Raw genomic sequence first — 26,159 nt, forward strand, 5'->3', positions numbered from 1 at the left:
CTTGGCAGAAATTCTGAAGTATTCTCTTCTTCAGTTCATTTTATAGATGAGGAAACTGAGGCAAACAGGAATAAGTGACTTGCTGAGAGTCACACAGTTAATAAGTGACTAAGATAAGATTTGAATTCATGTCTTTCCTATTCCAAGTCTAATGTTTTATGCATTATGGCACCACAACCTAGCTGCCCTTGAAGAGTTGGACTACATAACAACACTAATAGTAACAGCTATCATTTATATAGCATTTTAAAGTTTGAAAACTATTTTCCAAATGCTTTCTCATTGGATCCTCACAGTACTTTCATCCTTTATAGATGAAACTGAGGCTATAAGATATGGTGATTCACATAGATAGCAAGTACTTGAGGTAGGATTTGAACTTGCATCTTTTCTGACTCTAATTCAAGTATACCGTTCCTTGTACCATCTCATTGATTCTGGAAATCTTCCCCCCAAAAAAAACTGAAACTTTTTCTATTCAATCCAACTCAATTATTAAGTATATACTTTGTAACTAGCACACTGTAACTCATAAGAGCTGAACAAATGCAAAAACAAATGAAATAAGAAAAATGCAGGCAACTAGATGGTGCAGGTACTAGAGTATTGGGTCTAGAATCAGAAAAAACTGGTTTCAGATTCAGTCTCAAACTCTCAGTGACTGTGTAACTCAACAAGTCATTTGTTTCAACTATAAAATGGGGACAATAATGGCATCTACCTCACAGAGTCTTTATGAGGATCACATGAGATAGTATATGTGAAAGTACTTGGCACAGTGGCAAGTGAAAGTATTATATATTAGCTATATAATGCTAATTCCCTTCCCTTCCACTTCTACTTGGAAGCTAGATGCATACTGGATAGAGTGGAATTCCTGAATTCAAATCTGACCTCAGACACTGGGCAAGTCACCCTGGGCAGGTCATTTAACCCTGTGTCCCTTAGTTCCTCATCTGTAAAATGCATCTGAAAAGGAAATAGCAAACCACTCTAGTATCCTTGGCAAGACCACAAATGGGTCAAGAAGAGTCAGACACAACTGGAAAGATTCAACAGCAATAACAACAGCTACTTCCCCTTATATTCTCTATGGGTGAGGGTAGGAAACAAGGGGGTTCTAAAAAAGGAAGCCAATACTGAACAGGTGGGTCAGAAAGGCTGTATCCTCCAGGCTATTTCAGGGCTTTGGGACAGTTCTAGTCCTAACAGTAAATCCTGGAACACAATGCTTGCTAACAAAAAGTACAGACAACTGGCAAGCTGGGACAAAAAACCCTTAGCAAGTATCATTAAAAATTCTCCTAATTATAGAAAAGAAGCATAAGGCCAAAGGGAACATTTGCTTCTTTTGACATTTATCAAATTCACCTTTGTTTGCAGAAATAATAATGGAAAGCTAACCTGTAGGTCTGTCTAGTGAGGAAACAGATTGGACATTTCATAGAAGTGGTGGGCACCTTTGTAATAACAAGGCTCCCGCTGAGTGAGGGGTTAGACACTCAAGTAAGATGGTCTGCACCCTGACCACACTCTCTTATTACAGCTGAGCTCACTCACAGTAGTCGTGTCAGAATTGTGGCTGGGGAGGGGTCTTCCTTTAGTGTTTTCAGAAATGCACATTATGAATTATGATGGTTATTTTAGAGCCAAGTATTCAAAGAGCCTCAGTTAGACCTTTGTTTTAGTGAGCACAAGCTCACTGCCAGCTGCAAACTGCAGCTGTCTCTCAGTATTGTGAGGACAAACCCTTCTAACCATCATTGATCATTTACCCAGAGGCAGCCTGGTATGCACTCAGATAGATTCAGCAAACCACTTTCAGTCTCAATCAATTGCCTATGTGGGTACCATTAGGACACATGGGTATGGCATATAGTTTTTGGCAACCTGATACATAATAAAGGCGTCTGTCCCCACTAATTTATTTCATAATTTTTTCATATTTCAAAATTATTTCACAAACTGACTAGACTGTCAATTTGTAATACATAATGTTCCCAACAAAAGTCAAAAGAAGGCATGCACTCCAATCACCAAAGGTTATCCTGAACAAAATGACCCCTACAGAGAGAGCCAAGTGGATGGTCAAGTGCCAGAACCCTCTCTCAAAGCATGGGAATGTGGAGGTCAGAAGGCTACAGGAAGGGGATGAAGTCAGAAAGACGGGCATGGCCCAGTTGCCAAGGGTAGTCACCACATCTGGCATTATGTAATTTAAAAAAGACTTGAAAGGTGAATCTAAGGAAATTGAATACTAGATGGAGCAAATTAGGAATGTAGGATGAGTAAAAAAGAAGGTAAAGGATTCTCTTTCAGTAGTATATGCTCGCAAAATTGAGCATATTTGAATTGACAAGAAATATAGAAACTTCTAGGAATTACTCATTGTGTCCGATATTAATATTTCAAGAAATGTGAAAATTTCTTCATCTCACAGCTTAGATCCCAGATGTGCTAAACAGATCTGCAGAAGGTAGTAAGTAGTCTCAGTATGTTTCTGAGAATATAAGTAAGAAAAAAAGCAAATTGGGTCCTACTGGCAGGGCTTTCAAAAACTAAAGATCATCTCCATTCCTTGATGAGACATGAGAAAAAGTATTTGGGCTAAGGACCATACTGTGATGTTCAGTCCTTTTTCAGTTATGGCCAACTCTTTATGATCCCATTTGGGGTTTTCATTAAAAAGATTCTGGTGTGGTTTGCCAATTCCTTCTCTAACTCATTTTACAGCTGAGGAAACTAAGGAAAATTGGGTTAAGTGACTTGCCCAAGGTCACCCAGTTAATAAGTATCTAAGGTCATATTTTAACTCAAGTGCAGGGCTGATTTCCTATCTGCCTCCTAGTTGCCCACCTCTACCATACTAGCTTAATATAAAATATTTATGGAGCCAAATAAGTCTTTTTTCATGTTATTCTCATTGCAAGGAGAAATATGAATGAGCTGCCTCATTTATTTTACCCTAATTCACCTCATCAAAGGCAAATTTTATAATTTTGGCCTTCATGACATCATTTACATCTCCATCTCTTCATTCACCTACTCATCTCCCTAACTCTAAGTCTTATCACCTTCCACCTATTTCAGTAGCCTTCTAATTGGTCACTCTGCTTCAAGTCATTCTCTACTCCAATCCAGCTTTCACTAATCTCCCCAAAGATAATTTCCTAAAGCATATGTCTGACGATGTCATCCTCAACTCAGTAAAGTTCAGAGACTCTATACCATACCTTCAGAATCAAATATAAAGCACTCTTTGGCATTTAAATCTATAACCTGATTCTATCTTACCTTTCCAGTACTCCTTACTTTTTTTCCCATATACCCTGCATTCCAAACATACTAACTTACTTGTTCTTCCTCATATACAGGGCCTGTCAGTTACATACTGACATACTTCATATGAACATACATACATGTATATATGTATATATATATATATATATATATATATATATATATATACCCTTCAAATGTTGTCACTCACTTCTGAATTTTAGAATCCCTGACTTCCTTAAAAAGTAGTTCAAAGGGGCAGCTTAGGTGATGCAGTGTCTAGAGCACTGATCCTGGAGTGAGGAGAACCTGAATACAAATGCCACCTCAGACTCTTAATTACCTAGCTGAATGACCTTGGGCAAGTCATTTAACCCCACTGCCTTGCCAAAAATAAACAAGCAAACAAAAAGAATTAGTTCAAGTACCTACAAGTAATCTACTGTAATGATTTAAAGGATTTTCTTGGTCCCTCCAATTACTAGTACCTTGCAATCTAAGACCACTTTCCATCTATGAATAGACTCATATACATGTCTTCTCCATTAGAATATAAACTCCTTATTGGCAGCACTAGCTATATGCTTATTAATTGTCTTAAAGTTAATACATGGTTCTTTCAGACATTAAATTGAAATCTACCTTATTTCCCTGGCCTCCATAGCACCTAGAACAAAATGGAGCATAAAACAGATATTCCTTGAACAGTGATGGAGATAGGGACTGGACCTGTGATATCATTTGTAGAGGGAATTTTTGGATGAGGTAATACCTGCTATTTGTTCAAGCCATCAGCTTCTCTGCAATTTACTGTTTTAGAATATTGTAAGATTAAATAATTTGTTTAGTGTCATGTAGCCAATAAGAGGGGCAGGATTTGAACTGAAGGCTCCCTTATTCTAAGATTAGCTCTATCCACTCTACAATGCTGCATCTTAATGAATACTTATTGAATATATGTTCTCAAATGATTGATAGCCATAAATCTATAGTAATTACTCTTGTCCCATGAAAGTTATTATATAAAGAAAAAAGTATAATCCAAGTTCAAAAGAGTCACCATAAAATTTTTCAACATGTAGCATATGATCTACATTTGACTGATCACCATCTCAAAGGAATAGCCATGATGTAAGTTGGAAACAACAGATCTACAGTTTCTGTGTTTACATGCACATCTGTATATGTTTGTGTGCTGGAGAACAGAGACCCAATATAAATATTTCTTTCCCACCACTGAACCATGCACACAATTTCTAAAGTAGTTTGGTTCAAGGGTCAAAACCATGAGGAGTCACAAGATCATTTAACAATAGCAGTCCTAGTCAACAATCTTGCCTTAGTTAAAAAGACTTGGAAAATACAGAGATCTCTGCTGGAATCAGTATCCATTCCCTCAAGAAATAGCACCATAGAGTTATAAAGTTTTTGGCTTGCTCTCAGTTGTATTTTTGTTTATTTGTTTGTTTGATGTACTATTCAACCTTTCTTTTGGATGTATTGCATTCTATGAACTTGGGCATTATTATGAAAAGTGAGGAAGGCTATAATAATGTATTTCAGTTAGGAAGAGGCACTTGAAAGAAATTGGTTTTGCTATACACATGATGTGAAATAATCAATAGTGGTTTAGTCTGACAAGCACTGTCAATATTCATTGTCACAGTTCAGAAAGTCATTAATGGATAGTTCTTCAAATCTAATGCATTCAACACATGTTAAAAGTCCTGAAGTTTACTGTACCTGGCAAAAATTAATCATATGTTAACCCTGAGGACTGTATACAAATTTTTGTTATTTTCTCCACAAACTATTATATGACCATGGGGCTTGTGAGTCTCAATTTTCTCATCCGTGAAATGGGAACAATAACACAGGATTGTTGTGAGGGAAGCAATTCAGAAACCTTGAAAAGTTGTGAAAATTGAGACATCATTGCCATCTTATATTCCATTTGTAGTATGGGAACCACCGATAGGCTTCCTTTGTAATTGCTTTTCCCCCTTATTAACAGATCCTGAAAATCAATTACCAGTGACTCCAGCCACAATGCAATGCCTAGCTTGGTACAATCCACAATATGAGTTCAAAGCTTAATTCTAGAGGGCCAAGCTCAGTATTATGCAGCTTTGACTGATACTCTAGTGTGTCCAAAGCTATCTCTTCTCTTCTTGACTCATGACTCACTACTATAACCTCAGGCAATTCATTTTGCACTCAGGACCATAATGACTACCTTCTTATAAGGAATGTTTTCAGCAACAGGGAGTTCAAGGAGGTTAGGTGATTTAAGATCTGAGAAAGAAAGTGCTTCACTATGGCACTTGGCTGCTCCTACTTCGCTTTTCACATTCAAATAACCACTTTGACAGCTTTATGACTCAAATATGGGGTTGGGTGATCAGATTGGCCAGCCACCCTTGACGAAACTGATCCTATAGTTCAAAGGAATTGATAGGCTGATTTCTGTTTATTTTATTTCATTTTATTTTCTTAGGCTCCATGAGTTTCATCTCATTTCTTTTAAAATATTAATTTGCTCAACAATTAAATACTGTTCAGACTACTCCTGCCCTTCAGTCATTTTCTCTCCTAGTTCTAATTTTCTCTGAGAAAAAATTATAGATACAATCAAGAAGATTCATGATTGTACTAAGTGCTAGAAATTTTAAATGATTTAAAACAACAACAAAGGTACCATATGCCTCTCCCTGACTGCCAATTGATAATGCAGTATCTTTAGCACAAATACATATAGTCATAAATTCATGAGATAATAAAGAGAAAGATATTTATTATAAAAAATCACTAGAAATATAATATAATATAAAGATATATTGTCATTTTATGGGATTTAGTGTCATGAATAAAAGATTCTGAAGGGACCAAGATATGTGACATTGGACAAATTACATATTTTCTCGGAATCTTAGTTTCTTCATCTATAAAATGGAAAGAATTAAAAATTAATTTTTTAAAGGGAAGAATAAGGATCAATTGGATGATCTCTAAAATTCCATATAGTTCTATAAATGTGGTCCATATATGAGTTCCATAAATATAAATGTATTCTCATTATCATTGTTATTATTTGCAGAATATGGATCTACATACAGACAGACTTGAATTAAAGGTCAAGGTTCTAGTCAGTCTGAACCCAAATAAGTAAATAGCACCTGGACTCCATAGATTATAACTGTAGATATGGAACATTCAAGAACAGGGTATATATATATATATATATATATATATATATATATACACACACATAAACATATATATTTGTATGTATGTGTATGAATTATTAGGACCTCTTTAAAATCATGTATAAGCCTCCTTTGTGACTTCTCCAAAGGCAATGCAGTTTTGTGTCATGTTCCTCATTCCATTTTTCTCCTATTTTGTTCATTTTAAATATTTCTCTTCACATTTATCTTTAAAGTCTCCTGGCTCAATTTTTCTAAAGTCTGTTTTCTGTCACCAAGAGAAGCCATCCCACTACATAATATATAATCCTTGAATCATGGACAGCATAATTTCTGTCTTAATCTGGATTGGTGCCCTATGTTTTTTTCCCTAGTCATTTAGCTTTTGAAAATCAGCTGCCACCTTTGCTCAGTAGCTACTTTATTAGCAAATCTATCAATGCTGTGAACAGCTCTAAGTGACAAAGTTTCACTGACAATATATGAAGCCAGAAGATGCTAGAGATTCAATAATATGTCAATAGAAAGAGGTCTTAATGATCTGACTGTACTTTAGATTGTTTCTTATAATATACTGGAACTAGTTGTGGGGAGAGGGAAAATTATGTTCCTATTTACAAAAAGATCAAAAGACAGCATATCAGAAGTATTCTTCTTGGGGCTTTTTTTAAAAAAATGTTTATTATAGAATTCTTTCCTTTGTCTTTATTTTTTCAAAAGTTTAAAAATACCTTTCATTTTTGATCTATGAAACATATTAAATGCTGATTTACTAATTCACTCAAAATATCTGCAATGGAGGAATAACTATTATTAAGGGTTTTTTTGCTATTGAAGAATAATCAGATTGGACTATTCAGTATGCCCTAGACATGATAATTCTGGCAAAATCTTGTCAATGTTCACATATATGTCCATATGTCTACTTCATAGGATCTTTAGTTTCCTTAAAAGAGAAACTCAAATTTCCCCTCCTCTATAAAGTTTTTTTTCCTTTCTGACATATCCTACTCACAGTTATTAGCATATTTTCACTTGAAATTACTTTGTACTCTTTTGTGGATGTTATTTTCCACCAATAGAATGTAATTTCCTAGAGGGCAGTAATGGTTTAATTTTTTTGTCTCTCTGGTGAACAGCATAAATATGTAATCCCTTTTTGATTACTTAATCTGTTGAACAATACTTTACTCTGTCCATTCTGAACAGTAAAATCTCTTTAATAACTAATTATATTAATGTCTATACAACATGGTAAAAAGAGTAAAGCAAAGCTTTGTAAAGCACACTTCCACTGTGAGAAGGAATATATTAAGTAGAATCTGCTGACAACAGAATAAAAATAATAAAATAGCCTTTTACAAAAAGACTATGACATTTATAAATGGTTAAAAATCTTATTTGTTGTGCTGGGCATGGTAAGAAGGAAAACTGCCAATTCTTCTCTTTCCTGACATTGTTAAAAATTTGATAGATAAATTGATTTCTTAGCCAATGACTTTCTTTAAACTATGTGTTCACTTTAACGTTCAGAAGAATTGAACTTTTAGTTGAACTAAAATAACTTACTTCTGCCCATACAGTGTGGAATAAGCAATGGAATTCAAAGGATCAGACTCAACTTCTATTATAAAGAGGGAAAGACCAGCTATCCATGAACTCCAACATTCTCCCTATCTTTCTATGCTGCAAAAGAATTTGAAAGTTTCAGGGTTTCAAAGGAAACTTTCTTTGTAATTTTGTAATAGCTTTTTGTTTCATGAAAAGGACTTGGAATTTCAAGCTACAGAATCATTACTTAATTCAATGCATAGTTTTTGAACTATAATTAATTATCATCAGTTTTTTTTATATCAATGCACCACAATTTATCTACAGGAAGAGTACAATTTACCCTGACTGGAATATTTCCTGAGATATCAAGTCACTTTATAACTCATAAAATATAATATTGGCATATCCTTGATAGAAGCAGATAGAAAATGAGGCCATCTTATCATAGCTGATTCAGAAAACCTAGAGTGTCTATCTAATAATTTCTCATAATTTCTCTTTATCTCCCTTAATAAATGAGGACATGGCATGAGATGACTTTAACCTCACAAGCAAAGTAAAGTGTACTCTCAGTAATCATTTGTATCCTAATATTTTAGAAATAAAGTTGAATGATTTTAAAGGCCATCTAAAACAGCCCCTTTGTTTTACAAATGAGGAAATTAAGACTCAGGAAATTTAAATTTCTTCTACTGTTCAATGATGGCTCACATAATGAATGAAGTCAGAATGAACAAACATGCTTGTAACCATATATTTCCAAATATTTGAAATTTTCTAATCTATTATTTTTGCTAATTTTATTTATTTATTTGTTTATTGATTAATTGGTCCTAAATGTCATAAAATTATCACTTTCTTTTTCTGGAGCAAAAAGTAGCAACAATTTGTATGACTCTTTTTGAGAATCTAGTAGCTTTTTTATATTATTGATTTTTAAGAATGGGAGTTATATGATTGAAACAGAGTAAAACAATTAAATTATCTATAAATTATCTTCCAGTTTTGCCATAGTCAACCAAGTCTTCCAGAGATTCAATTACTTAGTTTCTTAGCCATCAAATGGACAAAATATTTTTCTTCTTTTTTTCAATAAGTATGTGGGGAAAGTCACATTTAATGATATAGTAATTTAGTCTAAATATACCTTTTTCATCCTGCCCACTATGATACAGTACCTCTTGTGCAAAATGAGTTATTTGTGAAGCTCTTCTGCTTGATCCTCAAAACAAAGCCTCTTGTGCTTCACTCTATTGAAGTCTTGATCCTCAAAACAAAAACCCAATATTTTTACAGCTTGAAAAGACTGTATGGTTTCACAAGAGATAACCAGAATGACTGATAGCAGGATATGGATTTTAACTCAGTATAAGGAGTATAACTCAGGGGGCAGCTAGGTGGTGTAGTGGATAAAGCACCAGCCTTGAAGTCAGGAGTACCTGGGTTCAAATCCGGTCTCAGACACTTAATAATTACCTAGCTGTGTGGCCTTGGGCAAGCCACTTAAGCCCATTTGCCTTGCAAAAAAAAAAACCTAAAAAAAAAAGAAGTATAACTCAGTAAAATCTCTAATGATTGAAAGTATCCCCAAAATATACTATTATCATAAAAACTAATGAGTTCCTTTTTACCATTCAGGCAGAGATTCATACCTAGCTGGCACAAAGTTCTAGAGAAGCTATTTCTAATCTGGGGAAGAAATTGGACTAAATAACCTTATCTAACTCATTGTACAATTCTATGTATTTAACTTTCTTTACTTTTCCATTTGATTTTTGTTAAAATATACTTTTTGCCTATAATGTGGGAAGATATTTAGAGACAAATTTGTTTATAGTGAGAGTATTGGTCTTGAAACCAGCAAGGCCTGTGTTCAAGTCTCACCACTAATACCCACTGACTATGTGACCCTAGACAAGTCACTTAACCTCTTAGTGGTATGGCAACTCCCTAAGTACCTTATGCTTCAAACCTGCAAAGGGAATCTTTGCATCTAAGGATCCCTTCTGTTAGTGAAATCACAAGACCATCCCTGTCCCCATAGGAAGTTATAAAGGGGTAATTTAGAATCAGAGGGGGAAAATAGTATAGAAAACAAGGGTGAGACTAATATAGCTTTATTGTGGAACAGTTGCATGATGATTTTGGAATTTACTTCAGGATCTCTAGAGGCTAAATCAATCAAAAAAGCATTTATTAGGAAACTACTTTATTCCAGGAATTATACAGTGATAGGGATAAAGGAATAAAGATAGGATAAAGTCATTTCTTCTCTCAAGGAGATTGTGAATTATTTGGAGATGGAGTAGGTGGAGAAGGATAAGATGGGGAAAAGAACATTACTTTATTAAAGGCTATGCTTCATGGTAGTTAGAGTACTAAACTTGGAGTCATTGAGACCTGTTTTCAAACTTCATCTCAGATCCTGGGCAAGTCATTTACTGTCTTTGAGCCTTAGTTTCCTCATATGTAAAATAGACCTACAGTGAGTGATCTTTCAAATTCTTAATCTATCATCCTATTTTGCTACTTAGTTCACAGTCTCCTAGTTCTTGACGTTGGACATTAATTAGAACATTACAGTAAGTACTATATTCCAACATACCTTGCCCTGGTTCTCTCTTCTTTTGAGTATTGGGGGTGGGAGGGTGGAGCTCAGCTAACCAGGCAGTCAACCTATACTTGCTTTGAATTTAGCACATGTGTGTAGCCTAAAAAATAAGTGGGACCAAGTAGCCTCAAAAGCTTTTGTTTATAATCATAGTTCTAAAGGGTAATGATTCTGTTTTCCTTTGGTAACATCATTGAAACATTAGCTCTCTCAGCATTTCCAAATAAAAAAACATGTAATTGTAACATGGGAATACCGCGAGAACAGCGGCTTGGCAAGAAATAGAGATATTTCAAAATATGGTCCCAGCAAGAGGAGTTCTGGCAGATGCTCAATTCTGGATCAGATTATCCAAACCCTTGGATCTCTGGAAGGCTCAAGTTTTTCTTGGGTCTTCCATACATGCTTAATCTAATGGATAGTAGAAATCCATCAAAACTGTTTGTTGCCATTTTTCTCTATGTTTTCCAAATTTGATTTTAACTCTCTATATCTCTAGTAGTAGTTTTAACACCATAATTGCTGTTCCAGATAGAAAAAAAATTTCAAGGTTAGGCTAACACTGAAATCTCCTATTCAGTGATATTTATTGAAGATCAAATCAAAGATCCTACAATTTTAACCATTCTCTAGTGTGAATATCTTTAACATCAATTAAATCTCTCAACCAGTTTAGTATTTTACTCAAAGCAAATGCCCATGTGTACATTATTATCAATTACAGCTCAGGTTATATATTGCTATTGGAAAATCTTAGAACTTGAGAAATAATAGATCTGTAAGAAAATAAGCAGCTATCAATAGAAAAAGGAAAGGGAAAAGGGAAAATCTAAATAAAAACAAGCCAAAAGTTGTAATACCCAGAAAATTAATCACAATTCTGAATTACTTTTCATAGATTTTGCAATATATAGAATTATGAATGTTTACTCTATTTCTTCTTTAATCTGAGCTAAATACTTTGGAATTCAAACCTGTCCCTCTTAGGGTACTTTTAATTTTGAATGAAAGATTTAAAACAGGAATAGAAACAACATAGTCACAGGCTTAGAATAAATCCCTGGATTGAAGGATGCTTCACCCTCAAAAGTTGCAAATATGAGGGGAAAGAAAAGGCTGAATTCTATTTTTCATAAATGATGGATTATTGTACCATGCTGTGTATTTTCCAGTAAAGTGTCCTTTTATTTGTGCTATGTGATTACAAGTTTCTAAAAGTATGTGTGGGGTCATGTTAGTGCTGTGGGAAAATGGAACAGTGTGCTGTTAAAATCAGTAGTGAAATCAGAAGCAAACTATGTCCTGATTATCATAGGCATGTGTTTAAATTGTACTTTCCTTAATTGGCTATGTTATATTTACTTAAAATGAACAATTTGGCAAGTTTTTCTCCCCTGACAACAGAAAAGCATAAACTGTTTTATAAGTTTGGCTGTTAAAATGAGATTTGTAAACCACAATATTCCAGGACTTTTGCTGTTATTTAAAGGGACCCTGTATGATCACTGCGTTATAATTGAAGACTTCCCTGCTTTCTTTATTTTATTTCTTGTTCTCTTAGGTTCCTCAGTTAATAAAAAAGTGGGTTCTACATTAAAGTCATTTATTAGCTCTGATTTTCCTCATATATTCTTTTCAAAGTAAAGTTAAATGATACCTGAGACCTTAAAATTTAGCTTATTATAAGAAAATAATGCCTAATGGTAGCAAAGACTGAAAGCTAATTCCAAAATCTGTTTTCTAAAAAGTCATTAGTAAAGGCAATTTTGGTGAGTTTATTATGGTATAGTGGAAAAAGTCATGAGGACTATCAGTGCAATATAGGTTGGTCCTCTCAGCAGAAGTGGTTTAACTCAACTGGGAGGAGGGGGGTGGTATTCCCTGTTGTTATAAAAGAAGGCTCAAGTTGTTATTGTTAAGGGAATGTTCCAACAAAAAGCATCAATAAAATAGAGGGAAAAGAGCCCTACACTAAGCAATAGATCGTTGTTATTGATCTTTCATTGTTTGTCCTTCTTTCTCTAACACCAGGAAAGTGGTGCCATGATATGCAAGGGAATTGTATTCAAGTGAGGCAGGGACTGTACAAAATCACCAGCCTCACTTTCTCCTTTAGAGCCATCTGGATCCAGTGGCCAAGATCTAGATCAGGATGACTTCAGATGGCTCTGGCTGCAGTGGGAGGGTTTCGGTCTTTTGAGCTAAGGTCTTTAACAGTTCTCAGTTTGACTGAGACTAGGCAGAAGATGTGAATTAAAGTCCCTACTTGGACCTTTATTAAGCACATGACCTTGCATTTCCTTACCTGATAATATACCATATCTATCCACCTATTTTGATATAGAGATTAATGCATATATATATACACACCCACACACATATAATCTTATGGCATAATCTCAAGGTAATGCTTACAATTCTGGCTGCTATCCTCTGGATCAAATCAAGTCAACAAGTATTCAAAATGGGCCTAAAAATGGGAGGGGTGGCAGAGGGCAGAGGGCAGGTACAGCTAGGAGGCACAGGGGTAGAGTGCCAGGCCTATAGTTAGGAAGGCTTATCTTCCTGAGTTCAAATTTGGTCTTAGACATTTATTATCTGTGTGACTTGGAGAAAGAAATGGCAAACTACTCCAGTATCTTTGCCAAAAATAAAAACAAACAACCAAAAGAAAAACTAAATGGAGTCACAAAGAGACTAAACGACAACAGCTAGTACAGATATAGTGCTAAATCCTGGGGATACAAAGAAAGGCAGAAAACCTTCCCTGTTCTCAAGTTCATAGTGTAAATTCATAGTGAAAAGCCAACATGTAAACAACTATGTACAAACAAGATATAGGCTTTGGAGATAATCTCAGAAGGAAGTCACTAAGATGAAAGAGAACTGGGAAAGGGTTCTGGCAGACAATGGAACTTTGACTGAAACTTGAAGGAAGTCAGGAAACCAGAATGCAGAAGTGAGGGGAAAAGAGATTTCCTGGAAATCTGGGGATGGTGAGTGAAAATGCCCAGAGTCGGCAGATGGGGCATCTTGGTGGGCCCTTCCTTAATTGTGTCACCCAGCTGAACAGAGCATTTGAAATAAAGTCTGATCAAAGCAAAGCATGAGGATACTGCTCTACTTGATGTAGTTTAAGATCATATGCATTTTGTGAATGTTATGTCTCTGCTTCTCTAAGTTCTCTTTAGAATCAAGGTTTCCAAACCTGGAGTCTGTTAACTTTTACAAAACTGTTAGGACTTAACAAGGAGTTTCAAGCAAAGGAACAAATCAAGTCAACAATCAATTATTAAAATCTTACAATGTCCCAAGCACTAGGGACAATAAGTAAGGTAAACAGTACAGTTAATAGCAGGTTTGTAATGATCAACTGTGAAAGAAAGACTTGGCTACTTTGATCAATACAATGATTCAAGACAATTTCAAAGGACTGATGATGAAAAGATGCTATCATTAGAGAAAGGACTGATAAACTCTGAATGCAAATTGAAGTCATTCTTTTCTCACTTAATTTTTTTTGCTTTTTTGAAATAAGACTAATATAGAATTTTTATATACTTTCGCATGTATAATTGATATTGTTTTGCTTGCCTTCTGGATAAGGAAGGGAATGGAACAGGAGAGAATATAGAACTCAAAATTTAAAAAGAAAAATATTAAAAATAAATAGCAAAGTTTAAAATGTTAAAAAAAAAAGCAAAGACATAATTCTTGTCCTCAGGGAAATTACATTCTAATTTGGAGACAGCATGTCAACACTTGGATAGATTCATGATATAGAGTAAATGGAAGGCATTCCAAAAGGAAAAGGTCAGCATATGGGTAGTGAGGGGAACCAGAAAAGGTTTTGTTTAGTAGGAGACATAAACAAAGATATGTAAACTAAAATTGCAAGGAAAGCAATTTGTAAAGCTCAAAGGTGTAATATAAATGTCATTGTCCCCATCTTCATCATTGCTTTATTTTTCTCCATATAAATTGCTTCCCAATCCAACTAGATGGTAGACCATCTTGCCTTTGTTAACATTAGTACCTAAAACTAGAATATCCTCCCTCCCCATTTTTCCTAGATACATTTCTACCCATCCTTTAAAACTCAGCTCACATACCCCTTTATCCATTTGAGTCTTCCCTAACTTTCAAGCCCATAATAATTTTCTTCCTTAGATTTATCACTTTGTTTTGGCTCTTTTTTTAATTTATACAACAGGTAATATATTGTATTTGTGTTTATGTTTTCACTCTTTTAGGTAGTAATCTTTGTGAGGGTACAGATCGTGTTTTATCTAAGATTTTAATCTTCCCCAACTCTTTAGCTAGTTCAATGCTCATCAAATGGTAAGCCCAAGAAATAGTTGTTCAGTGAAACAATGAAAGAAGAAAAGAATAATTGAAATACCTAAGCAGTTGGCTAGTAATGCTAGACTTTTCAGTACAAATGAAAATCTAAAAGATAGAATATTTGGAAATGTATATTCATTTTCCTTTGGAAATCAGTGCACCTTACACACGTTTCTCACATGTAGAGCCAGATGGTGCTATTGAAAACAATATAACACACACATATCTATCTCCCTAATTAAGAATCTTATCACCATAGTATCTAGAGGTTCCAAAGAGATATGAGTAGATACACAATTATTTTTATAATGTAACATTTACATTGCTTTCTGCATTTCTAAAGTTCTTTGCAGTCACACAATTTTACTTGTTATTAGAAACAAGAAAATATATTTTCTGTACCTCAATTTCTTTGTGTTTTTTAACATAAATGATAAGGATTTTTGAGCGGAGACTAATAATAGACCATGTTAACTTTAATGAACTCTTTTTTTTAAATGGTGACTATTTCATGATATATAATCCCAAAAGGTATACTTGGAGCAAATCTTATCATAAGACTGATATTCTTGATAATGATATTATCTTCTTTCCACTCAGGAACAGTCAAACTCTTATTCAAAGAATATGATTTATGTATAACATTTGAACCAGATGATGGCCCAATTGATGTGGCTATTGAAGCCAAGCCTCCATTTGTTGCAAATTACAGTGGCTGAAAAAATTACATGATTTGACTCAAGTCAAGAGTATGCTTATGCTCTTATATCCAAGCATATCCCAAAAGAAACCTTTCCTTTCTCTTCAGTCTTCTTGAAAAAATATAAATTCCCCTTATCCTGAATCCTTGGTGTACCACTGAGAAGGCATTTGTTCAGTTGCTGACTCATTATCTCAGCAAATTCACACATGATCTTGACACTGGGAAAGTATACTGGATAGAATATCACAAAAATGGAACCCACCAGAGGAGAGAGTTGTTTTGATCAGTCATGGGTCTGGGCAGACATTCTTTGAATTTTCTCTTGAATTCAATATGTATTCTTCTTTAATTAAACTTTATTTTTTCAATTAACAAAATTTTATTTTCTCTCCTAACTGAAAAAGAAAAGGAAAGAAAAGATAAACAAAATCCTTGTAACAATTATTCATCACAAATCCTTTTAGACTGTGATTGATCATTGCATTGGTCAGAGTTCTTAATTTTTTTCAGTTTCATTCTGTATCAATTAATACTGATTTCTATGAAATATTATCCTTGATAATTACTTACAACATCATAATATTCCATTATATGCATATACATAATTTACTCAGCCTTTCTACAGGTAATAGGCAGCTAATTTTTCTAATTCCTTGCCACCACAAAAAGTTCTACTGTTCTATTTTTGTACATGTATTTCCTTTGTCATCTAAATTCTCCTGAATTTAATATAATATTAACTTTAGTATTGCATGAGTACTGGGACTTCTTAGAGATAAGTAAATCAAATCAACATCTTTTGGCTCTGGAGGAAATTCTGATTGGAAGTATGCTCTAAAGGCCACTATTATTGAGTTGTCAAGATGAAATGGTCCACAAAAGACCCAGGTCTAGTTCTAGAATTGTATAACCATCTAGTAACTGAGCTCCCAGTTATACTAAAATGGTTCCCAAAGATGATATTATTTCCAATTGATTTACATATTTCCAGGAGCTCTTCAAAACTAGATTGTAATTCCTTGAAACTCCCAAAAGTTTGATACTTCTTACAAATGACCACATAGAGGCCATTTAAATTAACTAAGAGGTTGCATTTTTTAATTCTATTTTTCATTTTTATTTTTGTTTATTATTAAGGACTATTAATGCCTAAAAAAACTTTGGTATTCAATGTTCTTCACAATTTGACTTTTATCTGCTTTTCAACTACATAACCACCTATCACCCATCAATTTCCTTCTTTCTGATTAATCTGGTCTTCTCAATATCCTTTGATATCTTGATCATTCCTTGATGTAAATCTAAATTGATGCTATTTCCTTATCTCACATTACCTCTCATCTTCACTGGGAAATCTTGCCAATCTGCCTGGACTTAACCCATGTTCTAAATCTTCTATTTAGTCTCCACTGCCAACCTTAGAACATAATGATCACTCCCTATTCTGAATTAATCTGGTACTTAATGTCTTTACCACCCACCAGCTCTGAGAGAATTAAAACAGTTAAGTGGTAATAGGAATCGAGTGAACCACATTGACTCCATCTTGTGACTCAATTCTGGAGCCCGTTCCATTCCCTTTCTACTCAGTTATGGATCTAATCCATTTTTTGCTGTGTAAGAAAACTTTATTCAGTTTGGAGAATTGTGAGAGAATCTTATTGCATTACTTTAATTTAACCCTACTGGGAATTTGTACCTCCTCTAGCTTTTGCTTAGAGTCCTTTAAGTTAGGGACTTAGGTTATGCTGACCAGAACCTCAGTAAGATCTTAAGACTGATGCAAGCAGGGAGGCTAGGTGGTGCAGTGGATAGCACACAGGCCCTGGAGTCAGGAGTACCTGAGTTCAAATTAGACCTCAGACACTTAATAATGACCTAGTTGTGTGGCCTTGGGCAAGTCACTTAACCCCATTGCCAAAAAAAAAAAAAGGCTGATGTAAGGAGCTTTCTCAGTTATACATCTCAAGCAACCATGTTTTATCTGAATACTGGTCCTGTACTGATGAATTAATTATTGTTTCCTTGTTTTATTGACTCTATACAGATTATCTCTTTTTCTGATGTCAGGGAATGGCATCAATTTGCTCTTCCTCTCCCAACCCAGAAAGTTTCCTACTCTTTCCTCCAGATAAATTCAAATGATCCATTTTTGTATACTGATTAATTGTCTTCTTCAATTAATTGGTTTTATTTGATTTAATTGTTTTTAATGTTTTAAAATCTGTTTCTCCCTATATTTCTGGGTCCAGTGCCAAAGGAGGCCTGGTGTCTATTTGTTTCACAACTGGAATGCTTTGATTAATAAATTGATAAATTCAGAAACCTGAACCTTTGTTTCCTCAGTCATTTTATCTTTTACCTAAAACTGCACTCACCATTGTATTGTCTTATATGTCTAGTTATTGTTTTCTTATCATTTCAATTACATTATAAGCTCCTTGAGGAAAAGGACTATCTTAAACATTTTTATTAGTGTTTCTAGAATATGACAGTTAATCAATCACTTACACATTGATTGAATATACTAGTGACCTTTTATATTCCTATACATAAAACACATTTTGTGGAAGAGGTAGCTGAATTGCCGAAGTTTCTTTTCCTTTTCCTCTCACTTTTTTCTATCTTTTTATCTCTCAAATGCTTTTACTCTCCTTACTTTAGATATTCGGCTCTGTTCTGTGGGAATAGTATGGAACTATATCTAAAAAGGAGAAATCCTTTATGAGAAATCATTTGAGGGATTTTTTTCAGTCCTAAAATTCACCCATTATTCTCTTCTCTGGATAAAGGAGCTCACTAAAGGTTTCTGTTAAAATATATATGCTTTATCAGGGAGGAGCAACATATTAAATCATTATCTGTTATTAAGACTTATCAATTTATCAATTCAGTCAATCACTTATTAGGGACCTAAGTAAAAAAAAAAAGAAAAAAGTATCAGAAGAGGGTATTTACACAGAAGTGTAAAATATTTTTAGAATTCTGAGCAAAGTATCTTAAGAAGACTGTTGATCAGGTCATTTAAGGACTTTTCAGACTGATCAAAAAAAAAAGGGGGGGACTACAGTCAATGGTATGTGGAGATAGGTTGAAGAAAGAGGCAATGTTTAACTTGGAGAAAATAAGACCTAAGGGGAAGGGACTGAACATGATAGCTATTTTCATGTATTTGAGATCTTGTATAGAAGAGACTCTATCCAGTAAGCATTGTTTGCAGACATTGTTCTGCTTAGGTCAAATCTACAGAACTAAGATCTGTGAGAAGGGAAAAAAGAGTGAGGGGGAAAAATTGAGAATTGTTGAGAATATTTAGGATTACATAAAGAAAAGCTTCTTAACAAGTGTAGGTGACCAAATGTGAAATGGACTAGATATATAATAGATCCCCATTACTAGAGGTCTTCATAGATGGCTTTTTAATGGAAATGTCTACTATGTAATAGCGATTCTGATTCAGGTGAAGAAGGGACTCCATGAGCTTCTAACTGTGACATTCTGTAAGGAATGGAAGGTTGCTGATGAAAATAGAAAGTACCTATAGTAGTCATCTAGTCAAAATTATAATTATTATCCCCCTATGACACATTCAACCTATGATTATCCAGCCTTTGTTTGAAGATCTTCAATAAAAATATTTTATTACTTCTTAGGGCAACATACTTTTGGGTAATTCAAATTTTTTGAGATTTTTTTCTTGTTATTAATGTCCTTCATAACTCTGGACTCATAGGTCCACCCCAGCCTATGAGTATGGAACCTCTTACCTTATCAGTTTCCTTTCTAAAATGTGGTGTCTAGAAGAGAATACATACTCTAAATGCAACCAGGGAAGAGTACAGCAAAGCTATGAATTTTCCCCTTCACTTATTATATCATAAAGGTCATAGCAGAATACTGACTCACTCATATGGAGTTGCTAATCCACCATAAATTCCAAACCTTCTTCAAACTACTGCCTTTCCATAACTTCCACAGTCTATAAAGATTTTTTTTGAAAAGCTGTATGTCATATTTTGCTTAACCCTTTAGTTTTCATCTTATCTATATTCAGGTAAGTATGCTAACCTTTCCAAATCTTTTTAGAAGCTGACTCTTTAATCAAGTATCACCATTTTCTTCCCAAGATATTGTCCTCTACAAACTTAAAAAGTCCATTTACTCTTTATTCAAATCATTGATAAAAATTTTGCACTGAAAAAGAATTCTATCTAAGCAACTTGTGTAGTCTTTCAGTTCTTACTGAAAGATATGATGTTTCTTCATGGAAATACAGCTGATCTATAGTGAAGGATTCAATGCAAAGTAAAAAGCATGCAATGGACTATTAAAGATAGTCACCAGTAATTCTCTGAGTGGCAATTATAATGGAATGTTTTAGTCACACCCAGCAATTGAATATACATGTTATTTCACAAACATTAGTTGTTTCTTACTTCCCAAGTTCAGAATATAAAAGAACAATGAAACCATTCACTCAACCTAGCTTTTCAGTCACAGCAAATTTCTCAGCTGTGGAGGGAAACTCACTCTAAAATTGGACAGAGCATTGGGGAAATTATATGTATATTTTGGACCACAAAAGATGCTTAAAGTAGCTAAATTCTATGTTATCTGAAAATCATTGAATGTACGGTTAGGTATACTAAACAATTACCCATAACATTCTTCCCAACATTATAATGCTATTTTGCTTTGTGCCTTATATCAATGTAGCCAACATTTATTATTTATGTAATAGATGGTATGGATAAGAAGACATTAAGGAAATAATACTTGCCTAAAAGAGAGCACATTTTCTATTAGTAAAGGGTAAAGATAGTAGAAATACAACACATACATAGGTAAGTAATTACAGAATATACAAACTAATTTCAAAAGGAAAGCACTGAGATACACTGAGAACACCAAGGGATAACAATGATAAACAGAAAAGTAATTAAAATCTTATATATTTTTTATTTTATGTATTTAAAATATTATTCTGAGAAAAGGGGGCATCAGATTGCCTAAAGATAATTCCTGAGATAGTATAGTTGAGAGTGAAATGATTTAATTCAGTTATCTGAGTAATTTTGACTATATAAGGTTGACCTGTATATACACAATTTAAGAATACAAAATCACAAATATTTATGCTTGAGAAAGCATCACGTATAGTTTCACCATATATAGATGGTCTTAAGGCAGGTAGTTGTTCTATGGCTAACATTCTCAATTTATATTTGTAAGAAATAATAATAATAATAATAACAATAATAACAATAATAAATAATAGAGAGATTTAACCAAAAGTCTTTTTATCTCCAGTATTCAGACTACAGCACAGTGTTTCTGATACAAGTGACAAACGCAGAGTCAAAAGTAGATTAAAGAAATTCATTACCAGAAGACCTTCCCTGAAAACTCTTCAAGAAAAAGGACTTATTAAAGGTACAGTGAATTTTTTGCTTTTAATAAAGTGGTTAAAAGAGTTATTATTATTAGGTATTTTTGTACACACAACTTATGCAGCAAACTACTCCTGTGGCAAGAGGCTCAGAATGTGCCCCCATTATTTATTCATTATTTGGAAAAATTATTGGTAATAGAAATACTTAATAAGATGACAATGAAAATTAGCATTACCATTAGAGAATTATAATGTTTCAACAACAATAATGTATAAAATTTCAAGGTTTGCAAAATTTTTTTAAATTATCCCATTATATCCTAGCAATAACTTTTTGAGAGAGATGTTATTGTTACTTTCATTTTACCAATAACAAAATTGAGACCAAGAGAAGTGAAATAACTTTCCAAAGGTCACACAGCTAGTAATTGTGTAAGTTAGGGTTTGAACTCTAGTTTCTTTGATTTCAAGTCTAGCACTGATACTATATCGCTTACTTGTGTAAATTAAACAGAAGTTTTGGGAGAGGACAGCATGATGTTGAAGCAGTCTTTGGGACAATATCTTGAAGTCATTTCTGTGAAACAAATGGGATTGAAGAGAAAGGAATGTCATGATATAGGAATTTCTACTGCAGACTTCGTTTTTTTATAAAGTAGTTGCTGTTTTATTTATTTGCTATTGAAAGATTGCAAGTGATATTGAAGGAATGTACCATTGTTGCCTTGTCTTTGTTGCAGTATTAATAATTAAATATGCCTATACTAATTATAACTCAATTAACCTTAGGCAAGCAACCTAATTCTCTGAGCCTCTAAGAAGAGGTATTTTGGATCATCTAAGGCAGTGTGACAAGGAAAAGAGAGGACTGATTTTGGAATCAGAGGACCTAAATTTAATCCTAACTCTGATACTTACTGCCTAAGTGACCTTGGGTAAATCAATTAACCCCCACCCCCTTCAGATTTATTTTCCTCACCTATAAGAAAGAAAGACTTATATAGCATGGCATCTGAGATTCCTTCTAGGTCCATATACCTATGATCATATGAATGCTTTCATTCTCTAGATCTGGAACCCAAGGCCCAAAGTACTTAGTAGAAAATGTTTGAAAATTCAGATGGAAGAAATAAAAAGACTAGTTAACTTGACCTCTTTAGCCTTCAAAATTAATTTGAAAGAGATTTTACATTATAAACAAATGAAATAGAGATCTTGAAAATGACTAGAATTGTTCAACATGAAACTATTTGGATATTCAAACTGGTTTGACATGAATGCTAGAATTAAGTTCTAGAAAACAATTTGCAATAACTTTCAGGAACATAGACATGGATAGGTATTCTGCATATTTATAAGACAATTTGACTCAAATGTTATACAGAAACATACATTAAAGATTTTTTTAATAGTGATGGTATTAGAAAACAGTACTCACAAATATTTCTTATTAGTATTACATTGGATTTTTGCCCTTTATTGCTCTTATTGACACATGACCTGACCTGTCATGTATCTAAATTTATATCCTAATAACTATATATATATATATATATACATATATATATACATATATATACACTTCTTTCAACTTATTTGGCAAAGGATCATTTTTAGATTTAGAGTATTGCTGAAGATTAACTTACCAACCTGAGAAAGATAAACACATAGCAACTCAAACTAACCTAAATTTATGCATATCTAAAAGCCTTAAGATTAACAGTGAGTTCAAAAAGTCTTGATTCAGTAGCAGAGGCAAGACCCAATCAAAATGCTGAGAAACTATTAACTCTGATTGTTTTCAGAACACAAGAGTAACTGCATTGCTGAATCTAGTTTTAATATTGATGTAATGGAATGTCAGAGAAAAATCAGATGAGTTAATTGCATATCTGATAGCTCCATTAAATTTTAACCCTAACCAAGCCAAAGAGTCAAGATTCATTAACAAGAATAATATTATGGCAAATCAACATGAAATGTTGATTACATAAAATTCTGTTATTGTATTAAGTGGAAATTTTTTTCTCCATATAGTACCTGTTTTGAAAATCCAATTATATTTCTTAGTTATAATTTAGTACTAAATATGATTTCCTTCAAAAATATGAAGCATATGTTTTTCTTTAACTGAGCAAAAGGCAATATCTATATTTAAAACCAAAGAACATGTCAGATTTCCCCATTAAAAAAATTCTTATACTAAAGGTGCCATATTCTAAAGGTGCCATATACTAAAGGTGTCACTAAAATCTATATTTTGATCAGTAAGAAAATGAAGGTAAGGAGAGAGGAAAAAAAGGAAGGAAAGAAAGAAGGAAGGAAGGAAAGAAGAGAAGGAAATGAAAACGTAAAGCCTTTTTAATGTCATTAAGGCTAAATATGCTCAATAATTTTCAGCTCAAAGAGAATCTTTAATAATTATGTCAATTTATTTAGCACTTAAGATTTGAAAAAGTCTTTATTTATAACAATCCCATAAAGTAAGAGTTGCTTTGTTTTCCTAGTGTCAGGTAACTAGTGACAGCAGAAATTGGGACTAGAATCCAGGTCCTGATTTTAATATTTCTAGGGACAGCAAGGTGGTATAGTGAATAGAGCACTGGCCCTGGAGTGAGGAGGACCTGAGTTCAAATAATTACCTAGCTGTGTGGCCTTGGGAAAGCCACTTAACCCCACTACCTTGCAAAAAACAAAAACAAAAATAAAAGCATTTAGTAATATTCCTCTAACCATTGTATATTTTAACAAAACAAGAATTATTGGTGGCTTGTTTTTTTAATTAAATTTTATTTTATTTCCAGATTTCAATTTTCATTGTCACCCATTCTCTTTCTTCTCCCAAGAAATCAAGAAAAACAAAACCCTTTATGAAACTGTATTGTCAAACAAAATAACTTCCTATATCAGACATGTCCAAAATATATATAGAATATATATAATATGTATATATATAATATACAAAATATAATAAGCCTCAATTTATACTATCATTGCAACATTTCTGGGTCTAGGACTGGGTAGCATGTTTCATCACAATGAATTATGACCTGCCATTGACTTCATTAGAGTTCCTAAATTCTTTAGAAATGTTTCTATTTACTATACTGTTATCATATAAATTGCTCTCCTTGTTCTGCTCAAGTCACTTTACTTTAGTTCATATAAATTTTCAAATATATCTCTGCAGCTATCTCTTTCATCCTTTCTTATAGCACAATGGTATTCTATCCTATTCAAATATCATAATTTTGGGGTTATGCCTTAATTGATGGACACATTTTTCATGTAGTTTCTTTCTGATACATTATCACAAAAAAGAAAGAAAATAAAACAAAAAACATACTTTCTCAAACTAGGGAATGAGGAAATGAGGTAGTCAGAAGATCCCTGCATAAGGACTCAGTAGACATCGTTTCAGACAGTTCTGCTTGCTATCTGTATGACCTTTGACAAATCACCACTCTGTAACTGTAACGCCTCTATAAAATAATGGGATGAACTATGAGGATCCCTTCTACCTCTTTATCTATGATTCTATAAGATCTCTCCTTTCCAGGTCTTAAATCCTAGGAAGCTGAAGGAGCATACTTTGGTTTTGTTGTTTGGTTTGGGTTTTTTTTGGAAAAATTAGCCATTGTTACTAAAATGCTTATCAGAGCAGCATTTCCGGAGGACTTTATAGGAATATAATGTACAATTAGGCAACCACAAATGCAATCACATATTATTTCTACAAAGTGTCTGCTATTCAAATTCTTGTAGAAACACCTAGAATTATATCAAGCTGACTCTAGAAATACTAATATAATGGAATATTTTGTTTTGTAATGGAATTAAGAAGGGGGAAAAAAACACATTCCTAGTGCAAGGAATTACTGATAACCAATAGGACAAGGGAGCAACAAGTACCTGATTTAGAATGATTGCCCCTAGAAAAAACTCATCCAAATAGCTCAGGTGGGTATAGTGTTAATCATTCCATTATAAACGTACGTACTCTGAAAAGCCTTCAATTTCCATCAAGTGCCATTCATATTTGCCAGTGCTTCATCATTCTCTCAGATGTGTGTGGAATTTCATTATTTTTTCATATTGTATATATATATTGTGTATATATATATATATATATATCTCAGACTGGATGGAACCCATGCTCCAATCAATTTAATATGTAAATTTTAAACAAAAAAATCCATTTTAGAGTGGTTCATAGACATATTTATTTGTATCCTCCACTTGTTTTAGAATTCCTTTTGTTCATATTGGATAATAACTCTTTAGCTCTCGCCAGTCCTAAATATACTTGCTTTTAAATAATAGATTTCATATCCAATTATGAGAAACACTTTAAAAATAATTTCCAGAATTAGGCAATATTTTTATATCAAAACAAAATTTCTTACAGGTAGGTTCCAGAGAGCCAGATAACCAGTGTCATTGGGTCTATAAACAACCTCTGCTTAAAGACCCCACTATAATGAGAGAAAAGGATCATAAGATAATGAAAAGTGCTCTGAATCTGAAGGAACAGGGTTCAAAACCCCACTTTGCGGTTTATATTTAGATTACCTTAGAGAAGTGCTTATAATTATTATGAACTTCAATTTCCTCATTTTGAAAGTGAGGGCAGGGGGAGAGAATATTAACTTCTAAGACTATTATTCCTTTTTGGACAAATCTAATTAATTATCAGGAAGAATAGTTGTTGTTCCAATCAGTTCCTATTAATCAATCAATATGCATTTATTAAGTGCCTACTCTGTGTCAAGTACTGTACTTTTAAAAAGCTTTATTATGTTGGAGGTACATACATTTTTAAGTATATGTACATATATACATATACATAGAACTATATGTGAATGTGTGTGGAGATACAGATGTGGATACAAAAATCTCTCACTTCTCTCAAGGTTTAGGATGTGTCACATTCCACATTGCTAGATAAGAAAGAAAGAAAAAGAAAGGAAGGAAGGAAGAAGGAAGGAAGGAAGGAAGGAAGGAAGGAAGGAAGGAAGGAAGGAAGGAAGGAAGGAAGGAAGGAAGGAAGGAAGGAAGGAAAGAGAGAAA

General features: G+C 33.6%; 1 protein-coding gene across 1 annotated transcript in view; it reads left to right on the forward strand.

Annotated features, from left to right (window-relative positions):
• ARHGAP15 (Rho GTPase activating protein 15) overlaps positions 1-26,159 on the forward strand; it is an 871,958-nt gene that overhangs the window by 443,140 nt on the left and 402,659 nt on the right. The window contains exon 9 of the mRNA XM_074215108.1: positions 21,008-21,130. Within this exon, the coding sequence (XP_074071209.1) occupies positions 21,008-21,130 (123 nt within the window). The remainder of the gene's footprint in view (positions 1-21,007; positions 21,131-26,159) is intronic.

Source organism: Macrotis lagotis, chromosome 1 (genome assembly GCF_037893015.1).
Source record: "Macrotis lagotis isolate mMagLag1 chromosome 1, bilby.v1.9.chrom.fasta, whole genome shotgun sequence".
Classification (NCBI taxonomy): Eukaryota; Metazoa; Chordata; class Mammalia; order Peramelemorphia; family Peramelidae; genus Macrotis; species Macrotis lagotis.